Genomic DNA, 22683 nt, shown 5'->3' with positions numbered 1-22683 from the left:
TATCACACCCCTTGACTATATAACATACCCCATATCACACCCCTTGACTATATAACATACCCCATATCACACCCCTTCACTATTACATACCCGATATCACACCCCTTGACTACATAACATACCCCATATCACACCCCTTGACTATAACATACCCCATATCTCACCCCTTGATTAAATAACATACCATATATCACACCCCTTGACTATATAACATACCCCATATCACACCCTAGACCTATATTACATACCCTATATCACACCCCTTGATTATATAACATACCCTTTATAACATATCCCTTGATTACATAACATACCCCACATCACACCCCTTGACTATATAACATACCCCAATACACACACCCCTAGACCTATATAGCATCCCTACACACAATATTCTTGAATATTCTTAAAATATATGATTAATGAACATAGCATTTCAAATCTGTATCATCTCTATCTATATTACCCCTAAGGCCTGTGGTCCTTGAATAAAAGAGTCTCAGGTTGATATGGCATGTTATACAGATTTTGTCATGTAATATCTAGTACATGTATATATATTGAGTGTTTTCAATGTAATATTCATATGATGAAATGGGTTTGGCACTATCTAATGTAATATCAGCTACATGTAGGATCAATATTAACTTCCAGTAAGTGGTTTACTGCATGCAACAAGCCATTAAATTTGAAACTTAAATCTAGGTTCTATAATGAATATCTCCTATCACTATAATTACACGAAGACTTTGAAGGTCCATTAACCAAAGATGTGGTACAAAATGTATTTTTGGGACAAAATATAATAATGACTGCTAAGAAACAACTACTCTAAATTAAGAAATTATTGAAAGCATTAATTACTAAAATTATTGTCATCTGATGGGGAAAAAATGGAAATTATAAAATTGTAAAATTAATGCACCAGTGTATAACCTAAATCCATATTAGTAATCACCATAGATCACAGAGGCAAAAACAAGATTTTAATTTTTGCTATTTTGAAGAAAAACCTGCATTGGTAACGTTAAAAATTCCATAATGCAAGTTTAATTACTGAAAACAGTGAAAATTTTGTGACAGATTTATTGAACATTTTGATAAATATTTTTGAATTTTTCTTTGAACAACATTATAACACAATTTGAGGAACAATACCAAGCTTAATGATGCATGAAAATAGATTGATAGCAGAAACCGCAAAATAAAGATAGCACATGAATTTCTCAGTTTTCCCACTACAGTCCAGATAATTGTCACAACAAATGATATCAAAGATAGATATAAAGGAATAGAAACATCATGAGCAAGGTCTAAAAAAGATAATCCCTATCATTATTTAGAGGCTTATCATGTACAACAATTCTATTGGACAACATGTATATCCTTTTCCAAAAATCTGCAGGTTCCAAAACTTGTACCGGTAGTTGTCATTATGTCAAAAATAACCCATCCAAAAAACTTAGTTTTTTCTTAAATTTTATCACTATTAAATACTGTATTTGTTTAAAAGAATGATAGATTTTCTGCTTTCAAGCAACCTGATTTAATAATTTAACTCTTAAGATACAGTTAACTGTCATTATATTGATTGGACAGACAGATTCCTTATGTCCCATGTCCTAATTTTTACTAAGGGTAGACATTTTGTAAGCAAGATTTTTTTCCAACAGAAAAATTCTGCAGAGGTCTACTATGAAATACATACAAGTATCTAATTATCTTTATCTAAATACATGAAGAATATATAACTTGACATGCAAGAATCAAAATTTCTACAAATGTCTATCATGCAAAATATAAGTTAATCTCCAATAAATATAAATAGTTGGAGAGCTAAATAAAAATCAGGGGTATAGTATTCATGCAGGGTGAAGTTTAATATACCTTGTTGCATAGTAAGAGGTGTATCTTCTACAAAGAATTCATAAACTTACACCAACATTTGATTTTTTGAATTTAATAAAAACAACTTGGAAGCAAACAAAATTAAATCCATGTATCTTTCTGTATTTAATAAATCAGCTTATTTGTCAAATAAAAAGTATTATTCACACCTGATCCAATAAATCTTTGAAAATAAAATTTACAAAGAATTGGTTTGATGAATTAGTGAAGATCGTGAGTTATCTCCCTTGGTCAATACATCTCTTAAACTTCAGACAATTTAAAAATCAAGAAACTTAGATAGGTTGAGGACTAATGAAATAAGGACCTCTTAGGATTGAAACTAACAAAGATTAAGTAAGAAATTGTTTAACATTCTTCAATAGGTAGAAACTTGAAAGGGAATTACCAAAATTATTTTATACTCCTGAGTCCCTATATTGTAGCTGCACACAATTTCATTGAAATTCACTAAAATGAACATTTCATGGGCAGATAACACTGTCAAAAACCTCATTTTTCTAACATTCTATTGAAAAATTTTTGAAAAAATCCAGTGCTTCAAAGATCAAATACATGTAGTGGTCTTTTTAATTTTTAAATAGAGAAATTATCATTGATTGAAATTATATTGTCAAATCAGTGAGGTTTTGACATGCATGTTTTTGATTTTTTCCATGTTGCCTGACTTTTACGAAGACTAACATTTAATATCCTGTGAAAAAAGTTGACACTGACAAATAATGATAAACAAATGAATATTTTTTTTAAATCAATAAGTGGTTCAAAAATACATCAATATGCTTCAAGAATAAATACTGAGAAACAATGTTAAACGGGGAATATGCACACCTGTTAACCTTCAAAACAGCTTATGTGGGAGATTTTCTTCCATTGACATTCTCTAATGTTGGGAGATTTTACATAAAAACAAATTTTTGATGTACAGTAAACATTCAATTTCTAGTATTTTTCAAAGAAAAAATATAGTAATTTAAATAAAATACCTCCCATTTTTCTCTCATAAATTATGGAGGAGATTCTTAATTTTTAATTGATTTTGTGGGAGTCTCCCCCCACCTAACATGGGAGGGTTAACAGGTATTCATATGTTCAATAGACTGCAGAATCCTCTTTGTGCATGCCCAATATACACTTCTGCAAGGAAAATTCTTTTTTACTACCCTAAGTCTATAAAACAGAAGTATATGTCAAACATGCTCACTGACTATCCTGCACCTATGACAAAAGGGTTTAAAACACACCTTATCATAGTATTGTCAGCAAATTCAAAATGTATAGGGTCTTAAGAGGTAATACCCACCCATCACTGACTGAAGTGCCATAGCCCCCAGGCATTGTGGTATCGGCAGGAGGAGCAGGCCTTTCTCGTCTTGGACTCGCAGCTCTCCTTTGTACCGGTTGATTATGGCTATTGTTAGGGTCCACAAAGATATACTGGTATTCTGGCAGTACAGTCTCCATCGCTTCATATGGAGGCATCTCCCCATCTTTTATGGGCTGAAGTGTATTGAAAAAAAATTAAGCATTGCAATAGTACACCTTGTACTACTGTTTGTGGGGTACCAACTATCATAATGTTCACACTGTGGATGTAATATAGAGGGAAAAATGAGCAAAAACTTCTCCTAGTTTGTACTCACTTCTCCTGTTTGTCTATGACAGGGAGAAGTTTTTGGAATAGATTACATTGATAAAAATGTCAATATTGTTATTTTTCAGACAGAATTTGCTAAAACTTCTCTGTGTCATCAATGTCTAGATTAGGCCCTAGAGTCTGTTCATGGTTTCAGTGTAAAAGACTTGTAAAAATTGTAAACAAAATAAATGAAAAGTTGAAAATTATGATGTCCTAAAAAAATTTACTCACAATAACCAAATTAGGACAAACTATGAGAAAAATCACCAAAGAATATCAAGAGGACATCTACATTTTCTTCAATATTGCTTATTTCAGCATTTCAGAAAATCAAATTTCGCTACAATCTGATACTAGTTGAAGTGTTCAAGAAGTGGTTAAATCTGGATTAATTTTCCACACAGGCACATCATACACATTATATAGCAATGTACAACGTTTTGAGAAGTTTGAACAAGCTTGGAATTAGTCCTGAAACTAGGGTTAACCCCCTGTTCACACTACTACCCTAAATATGGTGGATTTTTTTACCCCTTATAAAATTAGAAAATTTGAAAAATGTCATATTTCAGTTAAAAGTGGGATCATTTATTTTATAAGAAGCATCTATACTGAAGAAGTTACATTTTTATTTTGATATTTAAAAAGTTGCAGGCTATGAAATACGGCATTTTACTTTGGTCTGTAACTTTAGAAATAATGAATAAAAATATATTTTCTCTGGTCAAAAGTTACTCCAAAGTACATGAATATTCCTTTCATTTACCAATATTTCATATTAGAAAAACTTAATATTGTTAAAATGGGTGAAAAGTAAAAACACTATAGGGGTAGAACCACAAAAAGGGGGAGTAACCTTAATTCTAGGACTTCAAACTGTTCCCAACCTGTTGAATAGAATAAAATATTAATTACGTTAAATATAAATGTACTAATTAGGCCATAGAGTAATAATATTGATTAACATGTACATATATGACACACATGACGCATATTAACAAAAAAACAATACTTTAGTAGTTTTAGCCAATTAAACACAAAAATCTACTTTAAATATTTATGGTGCATTCACCAAAAAACATACTAAAGAATGAAAGTTTTAAACTTTTTAAAACTTTCTTCCACATGAATAAATAAAAATTTCCTTGTGTAAGTAAGATACACCTACCTCTGTTGTATAAGGCCTATAATACATAGTAGCCATGTTGGAAGAATAAGTTTGACTGAAATATCCTCAAATGTTCCAAAATTTTAATCCCTTCTTGCCACAATTAGATTATTATCACACAATTAAAGATCTAGTCTACTTGGCAAAACTTCAAAAATCTGCAGTTAAATAGAGTTTAATAACTTCTAAAAAGTACACAAGAATATCCTGAATGGCTGTCACTAATTAAATCCTATGTCAAAGTTTGTGTATTCTCTTTTAAAGGCACCTTTTGATCTTTTTCAATAAAAATTTCTCACATCAGTAAGTTGTTTGATTGCCACTTCTTTTATGCACCATGACATTAGGTATTGTTTCTCCAATTAATAATTCATCATAATGGTTTCGGCCAATTTCAACAGGTAAAAAATCAATAGGATTGGGAATATAAACTCATGAAAGGTATTATAAATAACCCAGTGTTTACTTTGAACATCTTAGTAACTGGGGACATGTTTACACTTGAAACTCCAACAGGTAGTTGTAAGGGGTAATTTGATTGGATCAATAAATGTCTTGTCTTTTTAAATGTTAAGAAATTATTAAAATTTTCCCTCTAAAGAACTTTCTTCTGTTCAATATCACGCCTGTTAATAAGTGGGAGATTCTTCCCCAAATGGCACAGACTGATGTGGGAAATGTTTTTTTTAAAGAAAAAAATCAATTTTTTTAGTCTTTTTCATAGAAAATATAGTAATTGTAATCAAAATCTGCCACAAATCTTACATTTTTAAGTGGGAGATTCTACATTTTTCATCAATTTTGAGGGAATCTCCCCCTAATGATGGAGGGTTAACAGGTATGTAATATAAAATGTTTTTGAGGTAATTATTTTGAAAAAAGAGAATTAATATGTGAAAAACCAACCCACTCAACTATATTATGGAAACCAGATTTAATTTTTGTCGTATTTAATTAATTGTATAATAAGCAATCTGAAAGACAAACATATGGCACAAAAGAAAGATCAGGGGATCGTAATGCCCTAAACTGCAATAATGCAAATATGATTTTACACAGTTATTTGGAACTCAACATTAAATGTTGCAATAGGGTATGTACGTCTCGTCACGTGACTCCACAGTTTTATGAGAATGGGTCCTCGTCTACCATTCAAATGTATTGAGATTCGTCATTAACATAGCACTGAGTTCAACATAAAAAGCAAAATATCTTTCTGTGTAAAAATACTGTTAAAAATGACAAATATCTAGTTATACAGGATAAAAAAAAGAAAGATATAAAAATAGAAAATTTGGCATTGTGGTGCAGCGCTTCATACTCCTGGAAGTAAACAATAAAATGCAGATCGGTCTTCCGAATTCAATACAATTCTGGAAGGAAAACTGAAACTAGAACCAGACTTACATACCCTATTAAAAAATCAGTAGCATTATAATTAAGAATATGGTATTGAGTTCTTTTAAGAAAATTCAAGTATTGTAGTGAAGTAATTTTTTTTTAAAGTCATCAATTTAGTGTAGGTCTGAAATCTGAGACCCTAAATATTTGACTGAGGACTTTCAAAATTCCTGGACTTTAACTTCATTGATACTTTGAAAACTGAAGGTTTTCCTCTATTACTTTAATAGTCCATTGATTTGAAACTTGGAAATCTTTGATTAGTTTCTGAAATTTCAGGTTTCAACAATTTAAAACAAAAGTTGTAATTGAATGAAGGAAAAAAAATACCATTGTATAGAATACATAGAGAAAAGAAAATTTAAATTTCAAAAACATAAAGAAATGTAACTCAAAAGTGAAATAAAAGGGTCAAAGACAGAAATGACAAAATTTCATTCAACAGGAAGTATATGTCTGACAGGCCTGAACTCAGATCCAATGATATGGAATCCGTACCTGATGCTTGGAATCAATTATCAAGAGGCTGTAATTAGAAGTTGATGAGAAAAGTGTTACAAAAATAATTTCACCACCTGCCCATCCTCTTGACCAACATTCACCATACATAATTTGTACTATAATCAGATTTTCATTTGTAAAATTAGCTGAAAAACTGTAATTTATTTTAATACAAAAGTTCATGCAACAGAAACAAATTACACTCAGCAAAGTATTTATGACAAACAAAACTGGATTATTTCAAGTATGTCAAACCAAAGCATTATTTTAACATGCAGACTAGCACCATGCATTTAAACAAATACCTTATTTTCGTCAAACCTTGGTAGATTGTAAACTCTATATAATGTTGGAGGCTGTATAAGAGATGTGGTCATATTTTAACATATGTAAATTGGTTGATATGCCACTAAAACAACTAAAATAACAGATTACAGTTTGCTTGAACTTAGAAATTAAAGTAGAATTTAGAAGGATGGATTAAAACCCATCTTTTAGCCAAAGGAATTGCATAAAAGTCCCATTATTCAATTTTGTATGATTATAATCACTTTACAGTTTCAAAAACCTTCAATTTTGTTGTAAGAATTTCCTCTGACCTTGCAACATTCTATTTTTTTCATTTGTATATGGAAATATTAAGTACATGTACATTTTAATTGCCAAATAGTTGCCAAGTCAGAGGAAATTCATATTACTAATGTCGGAGAGGTGCACATGATACATGATTGTCACACTTAAACATAGGGACTTACAGTTCATTATGGACAAAAAAAAATGGTTTGGATACAATAATGTACACTATTTTGAAATTCAATTTACCGATAAGTAAAAAGTTCTCCTTTCAGGGATCACTATGTACAGCGATATCTCAAAAACAGTTTTTATTAGACTAAATTTGCTAGCCTACTTCTTTTAAAAAGCCCTTGTAAAGAGGAACATTTTACCAAAAAAATTTAATTAAAATCAGATGAAAATTTAAAAAAAATAGTTTTTCCAAAATGACGTTCTTGGCCTCAATGACCCCTTGTGATTCAGAAATGGTAAGAAAAATTTCAATTACAATTTTACAGTGTAGCCCACTTCGGCCCTTTTTGACTAAATGTGCTAAATGTCATATTTCAAATCTGCTAAATATTTTTAAAACAGAATTTTATAAGAAAAAATTAAAAAAAAGAATTGTCAAAATTGAATGCAAAATAAACCTTCTACATCTACTACACCAGCTTATTACCTAGGGTAGGGGTAGGGTGCAGTGACCCAATTTTCAATAGCAAGCTTCCTTTAGCAGGTAGTAACAAAATATCAAAAATTTATGACATTTAGTTCACTACATTTAAAGTTATCTCATGGAAATGAAAAAAGTTAACAACAACGACAAAAAACATTATAACATAATATGACCACATATTTTTTTGCAGTCATATAAAAATTAAGGGATCCAAGAAACCCAAACTTTTTAAGGTTTTGAGGAGAAAAAGGGCAATAACTTCTGAATGGTTAGTGAAATAAATACCATAATCTCACTTGACCTGTATTATGCAGTCAAAAGTATTTTATCAAATGAATGGGCAGACAGACTGACATGATGACCACTATATACCCCTAATTATGTCACATCTGTGTATGATTATGCACTTGCATACTATGTTATTCCTGCCTTCTTCATAAATGCTTCAAAGTAAATCTAAGGTATCTCAGACACACAGACAAAAAATCTTAATGCTCCTCAACATTTTGAAGTGCAAAAACAAACTTACATTTTAAACAATACTAAAATGTTACATTCAGTTGAAAGAGAGAGTTATACTGTTAAACAATAAAACACCTTCAATTCAAATTACTCAGCTTAAATGAAAATTTTGGATAATATAATAAAAAAATTTCAATAACTCACCGACATAGGTTTTTTGTGCTTCTTCTTCAGGTAATAAGCTGGACCTACTGGTTCCCTGACTGGTTCCATCAATACTTGAGAGTCAACAGTAACATCTTGCGAATAGTCTTTTATAGATGTGGTGTTGTCAGGGTCATCTGAGTGGGTTATAAGCATGACATCGGGGGAAGAAGATCGGTAGTAACCCTGAGGCTGAGGGAACATGCTTAACTCTGGTAAATTGTCTACATTACTCGTGGACACCATGCTCTCAGGGTTCTGGCAATAGAAAAAAAAAGAAGAAAATATTCAATAAAACAGAAAATATTTTTTTAATATTCAATTGGTCTATTAATCAGTATTCATAACGTAACCATACTCAATACTTTGAATCAACGTATCAAAGTCAAGGTCACAAAAAGTTGAACAGATAGAGAACACCCATATATGCATTGTCCCAAATTCTTGTTGTATATGTGTTAATTAACACACAACATGTACTTGAACAGAAATGTGAATAAATTCAAGCGGAAACCATAAAAGTTAAACATTATTACAAACATTCAATTTATGGATGGAGAGTCAGTGACGTCCTATATATATACATGCTCTAAAGCGCATGATCGAAAGACACAAAATCGGTCTGTCGGAAGTTATGTAAATCAGAAATTACTTATGTAGATGAGAAAGTGATTGTATAATCTTTTAACACAGATGCACAATGTGTGTTATAGGAAGTCTCACATATTCATATTACCATCAGAATATATTTTGGTCGAGACATCAGCCATATAAAAAAACATAGCAATGCATCAACAAGTAAGTGAAATGATATTTTGAATTAAAAATAGCTCTGTCCATCATAGGAAAAGAACTAAAATTTTGTCATCTAAAGAATACACTTACTAGTGTAGGTATGGCATAAGAAGTAAAGAATGATTAAGTGTCAGTCTCGTTAAGAATCAGGCAGTGGGTGAAACGTGGTATGAAAAAAAACCCATTATTTTGATTGTGTGATTTGACTATTTGCACCATCAGAATCAAGGTAAACAGACAAGTTTTTTTCCATATCATGCTGGACCATTCAGTTACAATTTCATTGAAATGCACTAAAAAGGAACATTTCAAGGGCAGATAACTCTGTCAAAGGCCTCATTTTTCTAACATTCTATGAAAAATTTCTGAGCAAAGCCAGTGATGTAGATATTAAATAGTGTTATTTCCAAAAAGAGAAAGTATCCTTGAGTGATATTACATTGTCAAATCGGTGGGTTTTTGACATGCATGTTTCTGATTTTTTCCCTTTAGCCTGATTCTTACAAACATGCACACTTAAGCAATCATGCGCAAGACCAAAAACAACTTGAGTCTCTAAACCCACAATGCTGTCTTTATATATCAAACATGAAGTTGCATGCATTGTCGTAAAAAGTTTACTTCCATTCATACAGGAAGTAGATATCAGACAGCAATAAAAACCATTCATGACATATGCTCCATCTATGTTTCTGTATAGCCACATGCCACATTTGAAATCAATGTGTCAAGTGGCAACTAATATTTTTGTGATGAAAACTTTCTTTATGATTCTATAAAGTGAAAAATGCATAAGTTCCACTAAACAGGAAATTGATTTTGGGCAAAACACAAAATACAAAATCACCTACAACATATCCCTTATTTTTTAAAGCCATGCACCAAATTTGAAATCAATCCATCCATGGAGCCAAGATAGTTGCAACGAAATTCCGTGGGACAGAATGACGGATGGACAAGGCGATTTCAATTCACCACCCGCTTGTTGAGTGTGGGTATAATATCAAATCTTTATCATGCTCCACTTACATTTGTAGTAATCAGTCTCATAATCATCCCTACAGTGGGTTGCTTCCCTTCTATAGTCACATACTGTGTCCCCTAAAATGAAAAGAATAAAAAAATTAAGTTGATTATAAAATAAACTTGAAAATTAAAAGTTTTATTTCACAACCTGTAAACATTAGCATTTAATCATTACATATATGTATTTTTTTACCCTTTATTAGTAGTGAAAAGTAGGTCGGCAGAGAGCAGTTTATCTCTAGATATTTTAGGAACATCATTCAATGTGCATTTCTATTTATAATTATGTTGAAACTTGAAAGTAAAACAATTTTGGAAGCTTCTTGATTAAATTATTATTTAAGTATACTATGATGTTCAATGCTAAGACTATAAAGCAATTTCTAAACTATTGTTTTTGAGGGCCTTAGGGAAGATTAGTTCTTGTAAACTCAGGGCTGTCATTATCTTTTCAGTGAACAGGCTTAATAGAGAAAATGGACCATCTATACCTTCAAAATGTATAAAAGGGGGAGTGGGGCCCATTGTGATTTTGAACCATCCATTTCCACTTTTTGAACTGGCTACATTTTGACAGTAGCCGGTTCTTAATGAAACCTCTGTAAACTAACTGTGTTACCCTCTCAAAATTAAGTCCACTACTGCTATTATTATTATTATTATTATTATGATTGAAAATACATGAAGATGGTCCTATTTTTTGGATAAACTCTAGTGAGAATGTCACAACTTGGACCATGGAAACATTGGACCTGCATAGTAGGGGTTAAAAGTTCAAAAGGTGCAAAGTTCAATTTTGACAGTTACTGTAAATAAAAAATATTAGTTTGTAGTGGAACATGTATTTTTAGTGCCATGTGATATAACTCTTGTAATTTTACAGAAAGGTATTATTTCTTCAATGTTTGATATACAAGTAAACATTCACAATTTTGTAGAACAAAATAGACAGATGAAATTAATAGACATGAAGGATGTAAAAAAAACAAGTACAAAAACTATCCCTTATCAAGTCAAACAGCCTTATAAACATTATGTAATATGTACTTAAAGCAGAAAAAAATGTGGTAAAATCATTTTTGTAGATAAAAAGAAAAAAAGACAGACAAGGCAGTATGGGTCCCTCTTACAAACACTGTATACTTAAAATCAGAAAAGAAATATAATGCACAAAAAGATACACAATGCAATAAATTATATGCAACTTCTAGCTTCAAAGAGAAGAAAAAAACTATACACATTATTTTACTATTGCAAAACTAGGCATTTAAGAGAGCCTGAATCGCTCACTTAGGACTTGATTCTTAGCCTTATTAATATATGATGTCAGGAATATAGAAAATATTCCAGCAATTGAAACCTTTTTTGTGTCAGCTACGGTCCAAACTGTAAAAATGGCTATTTTTTACCTTTCATTGGCTACAACTTCAACCCAAGGCATACTTTAGTATGCCTAATCATCTGTATCATTTCATCAGTAGAAAGTTTCTTTCTATCCTAAATCATTCAAAGATTTTGGAATCAACTGAGAAAATTAGGCATAAAACACTGATTGCAGACTTTATTAAAGGAGGACTAAGAATGGTCCACCTACCATCATTTATTACATACTGAAAAATGGGTTGGGTGAGAAGACTTTGGCTTTAGCAAACAGGGGGCTAGCAAGACATACTTAAAATTATTCTGAACAATTTAGGTGGGTTTAGAGCATTCTTGCTATGTAAAAACAAGGTATTGGACATGGCTAAGAATGTTACGAATCTGTTCTGGAAAGATGTGTTTTATGCTCTTGGTGTTTGTAGACCTGTCTTTAAATTTAATCTGGAAGATTAGAAAAGAAGTTAATGGACAAGGATGGCAATGACGGCAGATGTCAGGTGATGGCAAAAGCTATAAAAAAAGTTGCAAACACTATATAAAAGACTACACATTCGAGAAAAGGAAGGAATTGATTGATATAGAACAAAGTATATGTAAATGTAATTCTAAGGAATAAGGGGAGATAACTATAAAACTGTATCACTCGAGCAATGTATGTATATTACTTACTTTCTGATCACCAAATGACTATCATAATACAGAAATGTTGAATTCAATGTACATACTTCAAGAAACACTTGATTAAATATGAATATGATTATTCTCATAAACATAATGAGCAAAAATTTATTATTTTTCATGCAAAAATAATGAATAATGAGTTCATTCATCATGCAGTAGATCTATTTAGTTATTGGTAATACATAATGTTTATATTTTGTCAATGCTCCATGAAAAACACTGGCAAACTTCTAATGAAAATCAATTTAAGGATCACATGTAAATGCGTGCAGATGATTATCATTATATGTATAATGACTTAAGGAGGTAGACCAAGGATAAGGGACAGATCTCTAGCAAATCGTTGGAATGTTTGTATTCAGCATTTTACATCAATCTCAAGTAAGCATTGAACTAAGTTGGATTGACTTCAGTCTGTTTCAAATGGAAGCTTGATAGGCTTTGGTGAAATTGAATATGATACAAACATATCTCTGATTTCAAGAGTTATGTCCCTTACCCTAGGTCTCCCTCCTCAACGGCACACTACTTATTCATACTTCAAATTCATTTGACAAGTTGCTGGCATTTTTTGGGAAATTCTATTTCAATGTAAAAGTAAAAACAATGTAGAAAAAAAAACATTCTTTTATTTTTAAATTCGTATTGATATTGAAAATTAACAATAATTTTTTATTTCTTTAAAAAGGGGAGATAATGCATAAAATTTCAAAACCACGAAAAAATTTACATCAAACTTATTATAAATCAAAAATATTTTATTCCTCTAATTTACAATGATTGAAAATATCTATTTCTAATAGAATAATAAATCTCTATTGCTTTATTGAGATTCACAGTAGAACAACATCTACAAAAATAGTTCCATGATCTAAGATCAAGCTTTAGTGAGAAATAAATTAATTTGAGATAAATACTGTAATCTGATTGGTTACAATAATTTTGTTATATATCAATGGATAAAAAAAATATTGACATGCCTCTATTCAGTAAAATTCAGAGCTACTTTTCTCATGTTTAAAGATAAAAAATATGTTTTAAAATTAATTTATAAGAATTGGCTATGATAAAAATTTTGTCTATTGAAAATACATAAATTTTCCATGTGCATATTTTGTTTATTGCACTTCCCGCAATAAACAATATGAACATGGAAAATTTATGTTTTTTTTTTCAATAGACAAATTTTTATTATTGCCAATTCTTAAATAGAATATGACATCTAGCTGATATTTACCTGTACAGGAATACCCTCCACCCTGAGACCATGTTTAGCCCTGTTATTGGTTAACTCTGTGTACATCTCTTTGTCAAGTGGTATAGAGGAATACCCAACTGGGCTGACCATCTTCCAGAACTGGTCTGACATAGCTACATTATACAATGACAATTCTATAGTTCAATTGGCTTGTAATGAAAGACATGATGTGTATCATACAAATTTACCAAACTTAGCAGTTGACCAAACAAAATTGCAAAGGCACTTTACAATATTTTGTCTATTGGATTACAATATTAATATGAGTATACAATATACATGAATTAACATACAGTACCTGAACCGATCCATGCAACAAAAATTGCGATCGGTCATCGATCAACGATCAGTTTCCGGTCAATCATCGATCCATCAGACCGATCCCTTTAACTGGTGATTGCATCATGTGACCACAGAGCGGTCAATGTATTTTATGGGATTTTTTGTTTTCTTTGTCAATTTTACACATATTTGAATAATGTTATATATTTAAACATCAATTTATACTTTTATTTTTCATTTCTTTTACTTAAAACAGATCTTATGTCATTTAACATAATAAAACTGCGATCAGATTGGTCACCGGTCATCGATCCGTCAGCAATCAATCAATCAACGGTCATCAATCCGTCAAATCGTTGCGTGGATCAGTTCAAGAACTGCAGTACATTATAAGTACAAACCTAGACTTGCTTCATAATACTCAATAACTAAAGCAGCACTAGGAGTGAACATAGTAGCTTTGTCTCTGTCTTCACAGAATAGATAGGGATGATTCCAGACTGGTTGAACATCTGGACGGCCTGGTAAACTTATCTGGAATGGTAAAATTGACGCATAAAGTAATGCATATAAAGGTATAAAAAACAGTCGTACTAAAAACAAAGATATGCCAGTTGACCCACTTTTTTTTTGGTGCTTTAGGTCCCATCACTCAAAAGGAAAAATAAATAGCATAACTATTATCCATAAGATATTTTCCCAAAAATTGTTGAAATCACTAAACATATTTTTTGAGTTATCATTTGGCATGGAGATGAACAGACTGACAGTTACACTGGTTGTACAGAAGTGGAAATTTTATAACTATGACACTGTTAACAAGAGATTTTGTATTAAAAACTTCTTTTTTTAAACATAATAATTTTGACATACTTGCACAGAAATGGTATTCATTCTTTCAAGACAGAAAGTTGTCTATCACTGGCTTTCATAGCCTAACCCAGTGACCACCCATTTTTAAGATTCATGCATTCCTCTTTCAACTACAGTGTAATTTTCAAAGAACCTTGAATGATAAAGTGTTTAACCTAATCAGTTGATTAGAGGTTGATAAACATGTGTACTACTTGGAGGTACATTGGAGGATGACGAATGAGGGTTGGGAACATGATATTGTACATGGCCATACCAGCTATTTGAGGCAAATTGATTACCTGAGGGTATCCATGTGTACTTCTTGGAGGAACATTGAAGGATGATGGATGAGGATTAGGGAACATGATGCTGTGCATGGTCACACCAGCTGATCTGGGGTTGGTAAGTAATTGGTTGCTCCTGAAAATATTCAGAAATTTTCATAGTCATAAATTATTGTGTTTTTTTAAATTCTGAAAATGTGACAGGATATGCATATTCTATCCCATAAAGTTTGCATGCTATTCTAAACACAAATTAAATAATTATATTTTACACAAAAATGTTGAACAACTATTTTTTGTTGGGTACCAATTTTTGTGGTATTTGTAATTTGGTCAAACCACAAAGTCGAATTCTCAATGAAATATATTAAGGTGGTAGACCTAGGGTAAGGGACATAACTCTTGAAATCAGTGATATGTTTGTATCATATTCAATTTCACCAAAGCCTTTCAAGGTTTTTTTTTGAAATAGAATAAAATGAATCCAAGTTAATTAGATGTTTGTATAAGATTGATGTAAAATGCAGAATACAAACGTTCCAATGATTCTTAAGAGTTGTGTCCCTTACCCAAAGTCTACCTCCTTCAGTACCATTCTGTGAAAGAATCAGGTGACACATCTTTTTTTTCAATTTGGTCATTTTTGCCTCAAATATATTCAATACATCCAGAAAGCAAATGAAAAACTATAAAAATTTATCCTGAACCATCTGTAATGCAGACATTTTTTGAGTGCTTTTACAGGAAAAATAACATTGTTTAAATGTCCCCCATGTACAAAAAAATGTGTGGAAAACTTTAAATTCACAGAAATAATCTAAGTCCAAGGGCGGTAACTTTTGTAAAAATCATTCAACCATAACCAAAGTCGAAGTCAATCTGTAACTTCTCATAGTAAGACCACATACAAAATATAAAATCAAATGGTAAAAGCATTACAAAAAAAATGTGGAAAACTGTAAATTCACTGTAATTTTCTAAGTCCAAGGGCCATAACTTCCGTAAAAATCATTCAACCATAACCAATGTCAAACTTAATCTGTAACTCTTCATAATAAGGCCACATACCAAAAAAGAACTTATTTGGTAGAAGCATTACAAAAAAAAGTGCAGAAAACACGGACAGACGGATGTCTGGCATTTCCCGACAAAAAAATGAGGGAAATTTTCCAATTGGTCCAGGTGCCGAGCTAGTGGGGTACTGCTTTCGCTCAGTTGGTAGAGCCTCATCTTTATATAGTGCCAAGAATCTTTGGGTTATATTTACAGCTGATACTGTTGTGAGTTATAGGTAGAGTGTATTGTACTCTATCAGTACCTGTAGTTGAAGTAATCAGGAACCACCCTGGCTACAGCTACTAATGGTCCATTGGCTGTCTGTAATGGCTTTTGTACTGCTCTTAAAGTGGCCTGAAATAACAGGAAAATTTTCAGCATTTAAGTCAGAAAATTCAGAATTGATTCGGTACATTTATTCATTATTGCAATCTTCGTCATATTGTAGTAAATTGCAATTATAATTTTTACAACATGGTGAAAAATTGTGTGAAAGAGTAACAAAGAACAGAATCAACAGAACCAAGATTTGAATGGTAATCAAAAGAATATTTCCAAAGATGAAGTGAGGACAGGAAAAACAGACACGCGCAACGAAGAACATGAAATAACCAAAATAACAGGTACAGTAAAGTAAACAATAATTACGTGGAAGATTTAAGGAGGTAGACCTAGGGTAAGAGACATAACTCTTGAAATCAGTGATATGTTTATATCATATTCAATTTCACCAAAACCTATCAAGCTTTCCTTTGAAACAGAAGGAAATCAGTCTAAGTTACTTTGATCCATGAGATTGATGTAAAATGTTGAATACAAACGTTCCAATGATTTTTAAAGAGTTGTGTCCCTTATCCTAGATCTACCTCCTTAAGTTCCTATTCCAATAAAAAATATGCCAACACAAAAATAGCTTATTATCTGTATTTGAATAATGACTGATGAAAATTAAGGAGGTAGAGCATTTCAAGATTATTGTAAATTTTAAATATATTATGATTTTGGCTGAAAATGATATAATTTATAATGATATAAGAATAATCCAACAACAGTTTTAATGTTAAAAATTCCACAGTGTGAGTTTTATTGATTTTGATTAAAGCTCATCACATTTTTTTGCAATTTTAAATATAAAAAAATAATAATTTCTTAATTTACAGTATCATTAATGTACAGTTTATGCAAACATGCTTCTCAAATGACTGTCTCTTTTAATGACCAATCTATGTAGCCTACCTCTAAAGCCATGTAGTCAGGCGATGAAGGATCTTTAGGTAAATGGACTGGCTTTCTGGTGATGGTGACATACGTACGTACTCCATTAGGTATTCCTTTAACAGGCTGGAAAATTATAAAGAAACTACCAATCTTCAAATGCCTCCTTATGACAGGTACAAAATGTACATTAATTTCTATAAACTTACTGGTATTCTTAATTTTAATGACATTCAAAATATGTATATAAACAAAGATATCCTTGCGATTCTTAAAGTAAAAACAATACTGTTTGTTGAACAGGAAGTCTATGTGAAGCTAAGTAATAAGTCATAAACTGTGGATTCAAAAGTAGGTGGTAGAAAGCAATTTCCAGCTACATCATAATTTTCACAGCCTACTTTATTGAATTTTGCATTCTCCTTAAACTTTTGAAAGTCCTGCATACTGTGAAAGTACTTTTGTTCATGGGGTACCAATTTTCATGGTTTTTGTGGGTAGGCCAAGCCATGAAATTTGGTTCCCAAAGAAAAGGAGATTTCCACTGATGTGCATACTGAAACCTCAAAACCATGAACTAAATAATCAATGGACTTACTTTTCTTCCCTAATCCACAAAAATTACTTTCACATTATATAATGCATTGAAACTGCAAATTTCCCACCATTCCCTAAAATAGTTCAAAAATTTAGCAGATCTGAATTTACCAGTATGTCCCTTTAAAGGCAGAGGCAAAAAAAAATAAAACACAACATAAAAAAATCGTAGGAAAATTGCTGTAAGAGTAGAATATGATAATTTTGGGAAGACAATAACTTACTTTGACCAGTTCTAGATGATACTGGTGGAATGGCTGTAGGTATGATACAGGGATTTCATACTTCACCAGTAACTCTTTGGATGGTGAGTCAGCTGCTAATATCACCAGAGCTAAGAACAAAATACACAAAAATCAGTTTCAAAATCAAAGTTTTATTTTGCATTATACCCTGTTAAAAAAAATTAAAAAGGTTCTGGTAGTAGTGATACATTTGGGGTATAATTACTATTCCATACTGTTTTACCTCTCATGTTTTCTGAGATTCAGTTGAGTCGGTTCAAAGGAGCTGCATCAGTGACATATTTAGGGAAATTTCAAAGAGTCAACATTCCAACAAAAGTTAAAGTTTGTTTTTGCCTTCAAAAACATATTGTCTATCCCATTTCATAAAATGTAGAAACCACAAAGAAAAGTCTATTGAGATATTACTAAATATTGAGCTTCAATAAGAAACAAAGAAACGCTTGTTTATTCATGAAACACTAAGTTGATAAAGCAAAGCAAAAGATACCATTTCTACCAAGTTTCTTGATATTTGGTTGAGCAGTTTTAGAGGAGAATGGATTACATTGCATCCTGATATTTCGTTCCTTTCTGTGGTATACATTATAACACTATACAATAATAAATGTACCTTCATCGGCAGCAGTATCCTGATCCATGTTGACAGTGACCAACTCTTCCCAGGACGGAGCAGACGTAGGCCTCAATGAAGTATGGGTGGCAGCACCAGTCTTGGCGTTCTTATCATCATCTGTTTTACTTTTACTGAAAAGTATCAAAATCTTGTAAACTGAGGGTCACTATAGTAAATTTGTACACAGTTGTAAGTGCTAGAATCTGTAAGAATCAGGCAAACTAAAAAATAATAAATTATGAAAAGAAAAAAAACACATAAATTTAACATAGTCAGCACATAGTTTATGGTCTAATGAACAAATTGACATTTCCTTTGTATTAGAAGAAGTCAGGGGATGCAGACAAGTGAGTTCAAAGTCACAATAGAATAATTTGGGAAAGTGAGTTATCTCCCTTTGATGAAATTATGATGCATTTCATATAATTACTGACAATTTAAAAAAGAAATGAATGCAATTTCTGCATTTCAGATAAAATTTTGAATAAAATTTTATAAAAATACGTTTTTTACATTATGATTCACCCACTGCCTGATTCTTACAGAGAATAGCACTTAATTTCTAGATGTTACAGTGAGTAACATAGTTCACTGCAGAAAATAAGGTAGATAACTAGACAATTGACATGAAGAATATTTAAATTTTCTATCATTTGTAAAATAATGACACTGTGACAGTGACTTTGACCCTTTCACCTATGACCTTTAAAATATAAAGCAATTCAGATTGCTCAAAGTACTGAGTTACTATGATAGTCAGTTGGTGTGTGTTGCTCCCTTAAGACAAATTTTACATCTTTGGGATCTAAGGATATTGCTAAGGCCTAGGTTTTACAAAAAATACGATGAAAATCTATTGACGGGTTTTGAATGTTGAACTTGGTGTTTTCATAAATATGTTATGGTATAAGAATAGTGTTGCTAAGTTCCATCATTGGCGAAAGGATATAACAATAGAAAAAAGAATGGATCTGGTGACAAATGCACTGGCATATAACATAAATACAAAATAGTAAATACTTTCAGGCACAAAGAATAATCTGGATACTTACATAACACCATACGGAGTAGGAGTAGAGCCATCAGGAGTATTTGGTAGGCTGCTAGCACCATGAAGAATTACATCTATCTGTTCTTTACCCTTCATAGCTACATGTCTGTAACTTTTACCAATCTCAAATGTCCGTCTGTCTTTGTCTGGAATAGGATCTTCAGGTATCTATGTAAATCAATTGATGTTTGTATTTTTATTACAAAATATGTAACTTAAATTGAACAGAGCATAGAATTTAGTATGGGAACCATGTCATAGATTTTTCAATTGACAACCATTATTTTTAGATTATGACTAAATCAGATGATAAAAAATCAGAACAATATTGATGTATAATGTGTGAGACATCTGTAAATGACAGGGCCTGGTTTCATAAAAAAATCTAATTTCAGGATTCCCTGAAGTCTCCTTTTCACTGAAATTTTGACTAACCATTTTTGCTTGACATTATAGATTTTGGGAATAAACTAAAGGATCTGAGAAAAACAATAAAAAACAAAACAGCTTACTTCATCATAGGCAAACATTAATTTCATTTGAGCATTTTTTTACTTATTGCACATATGAATAAACACACAAACAGACAGATAGTGGAATACTATAACATACCAATTAAAAATATGGGCATGCAAAAATTCAATGCAAACTAAAAGAAGAGTATTAAACATCTTTAAAGAAAAACAATGATAAAAAACTAAACTTTAAGAATAAAAAATGTACCTTATCCAAAAGAAACCTGATTCTCTGAAGATTGGAGGGGAGAACACATTTTCAATAACATTAATTACCAACAATAAAATTGTAGACAAATATTTATACTAAATTATCATTGCTTTTTTTTTGTGGTGCATGAAAATACAATGTGATGCAAAACTTCAATCTTAAAACCAACTTATTCAAATAAAAACCTAGTCCCAACATAACATTTGACAAAAAACTTTTACTCATAACTATCATTTCTTGATTGTAAAACTTCCATGGGAAGGGTTTTTCAAAATTTGATAATTTCTGAATGTTGATATTAAAATTTTGAAAGTAATCATGCTTTGTCAACTTTTAAGCATGCAAAGAAACATTTTTTAAAAAGCCAATACATCCTGTAGTGCAAAATGTGTGTTTTGCACAGAAAATTTAAAGTAATACTAATACCAGAAATTCACCATCAGAAATCATTTGTGTCACATACATCTGTATACTAAAAACATTAATTTTAACTGTCCTTTAAATATAATTCTGTTAATAACTTATATGGAGCAAATTACAAAAGAGCAACTAAACAGTGTACAGACCTTTTTTCCTTCAAGTTGTGGTGGCAGGGGTGGTGATGATGGCACATTGAAAGTAGAAATATTATCTCCACCCCAGGAGCTTGTTGGAGATAAAGTTCTGTGGGTGGGAGGTCCCAATGACTTTGACTTGTATTTATCACCATCATCTTTCTCGCGAAGGTCAGGACTTCTCTGCTTCGGCATTGGTGAAGCTCTCTTGACAGGTGACTTTGGAGGAGGTGGAGTCAGCTGTGGAGTTTTTGGTTTTTGAGGTACTTCACGTAATGAATAAGTGCATCTTATTCTCCCACAATGCATCTGAACGCTGTCTGTACTTACAGTTCGAAGCAGTGACAATACATCTGTATAATTATAGAAATTGTCACCCGGTTCAACATCAACTTTGATTCTTGGGGCATTTGGTCGAGGGTAGATGGCAAACTTTCCCTCGCCAACTTTTCTACCTTTGGCACCAAGTTTAGGTCTTGTAAATGCTTCCACAAGTAGGTAAACATCATGGTTTTTATCATTCATACAAAATCCTGCAATAAAAGAAAACATAAAATGGTTTTATTTTTGAGGAGATTATCTTTCTAATATAATTATTTAAGAAGAAAAGTTTAATTGAAAATCTCTAAAATTCTTCAGACAAGAATTGCGCAAATAAACTTTGTGATGCTGCTCACATGGAGTTCAGGTAAATCAAGCCTTCACGTGTAATTCACATAAATTGTTCACATGAAACTCGTGTTACGTGAATTTCACCTTAAAATTGAAGTTCGTTTAACATGAATTTCACATGAAAAGTACTTTCCTGTGTAGACAAACAGTATTGATGTTCTTTTTTTTATAAATTCTGTTCTACATGGTACAGGTACATGTACATAAAATTCCAACAGAAAATACAGCATAAAATACTCATACTACAAAGAATGCATATGTTGAAAATTCAGAGCTCTAGAATTCCCATTTTCAGTTGAGCCATAAAAAAACTAACTGTGTTTTTGCAAACTCTACCAACCCTAATTTTTTGTGCCCACTCTAAAGTCTTTTTTGTTTTGTTTTTTTTTCCTTTCTGAAAAGCACAATTAATGTCTGAATGAGTCTACATCATTACACAAGTCAAAAACTGGAAAAATAAAAACAGTTTTGCATACCTACTGACCCTAGTTTTTTAGAGCATTTAATCAGAGACACAGGGATCTTTTTTCTTGGTCTTATCCATTGCCAGTGAAATTTTTCTTAGGGAATGTTTTGCATTTATATTTTGGTTTGTCGGAAAGTTAATTTTCAAGACAACGTTCCCTAAGGGGCCAAAATATCCAGAAATTTTAATCCAGACCACTGTCTGCATAATCAATATTTAATGTAAAAAAATTTCATAATATTTAAATCATAAATAAACATTATTCACTATCCGTAACTTGATTGATTGATTTGTTGGACAGCTAGGAAATTTATCATACTTATTGGAGATTTTATTTGAAAGTGAGAGAAGCATAATCCTCAGTGGCAAACATCTTACTTAGTCAAAAATTATGTTGCCTACTTTGACAT

General features: G+C 31.5%; 1 protein-coding gene across 10 annotated transcripts in view; it reads right to left on the bottom strand.

The window, feature by feature from the left end:
• The window catches only part of LOC148620136 (coiled-coil domain-containing protein 33-like), a 49399-nt gene that overhangs the window by 10475 nt on the left and 16241 nt on the right, over positions 1-22683 (bottom strand). For 5 of the 10 annotated variants that reach the window (XM_088580722.1, XM_088580721.1, XM_088580723.1 and 2 more), the window contains exons 3-18: positions 21148-21668; positions 20579-20602; positions 19857-20023; positions 18802-18935; positions 18168-18277; positions 17368-17472; positions 16394-16485; positions 15091-15211; positions 14338-14470; positions 13634-13767; positions 12385-12402; positions 10339-10410; positions 8515-8772; positions 6923-6973; positions 3212-3408; positions 1888-1914 (exon numbers count right to left, since the gene is read on the bottom strand). In XM_088580722.1, the coding sequence (XP_088436848.1) occupies positions 1888-1914; positions 3212-3408; positions 6923-6973; positions 8515-8772; positions 10339-10410; positions 12385-12402; positions 13634-13767; positions 14338-14470; positions 15091-15211; positions 16394-16485; positions 17368-17472; positions 18168-18277; positions 18802-18935; positions 19857-20023; positions 20579-20602; positions 21148-21668 (2164 nt within the window). The remainder of the gene's footprint in view (positions 1-1887; positions 1915-3211; positions 3409-6922; positions 6974-8514; positions 8773-10338; positions 10411-12384; positions 12403-13633; positions 13768-14337; positions 14471-15090; positions 15212-16393; positions 16486-17367; positions 17473-18167; positions 18278-18801; positions 18936-19856; positions 20024-20578; positions 20603-21147; positions 21669-22683) is intronic. The other 5 variants (XM_088580726.1, XM_088580729.1, XM_088580724.1 and 2 more) reach the window with 5 other exon arrangements.

The sequence above is a fragment of the Perna viridis genome, chromosome 4 (assembly GCF_037379345.1).
Source record: "Perna viridis isolate PV_CMFRI_1.1 ecotype Kerala chromosome 4, ASM3737934v1, whole genome shotgun sequence".
NCBI lineage: Eukaryota > Metazoa > Mollusca > Bivalvia > Mytilida > Mytilidae > Perna > Perna viridis.
Note: the sequence above shows the minus strand (reverse complement) of the source record. Positions and strands in the feature narration are given on the sequence as shown.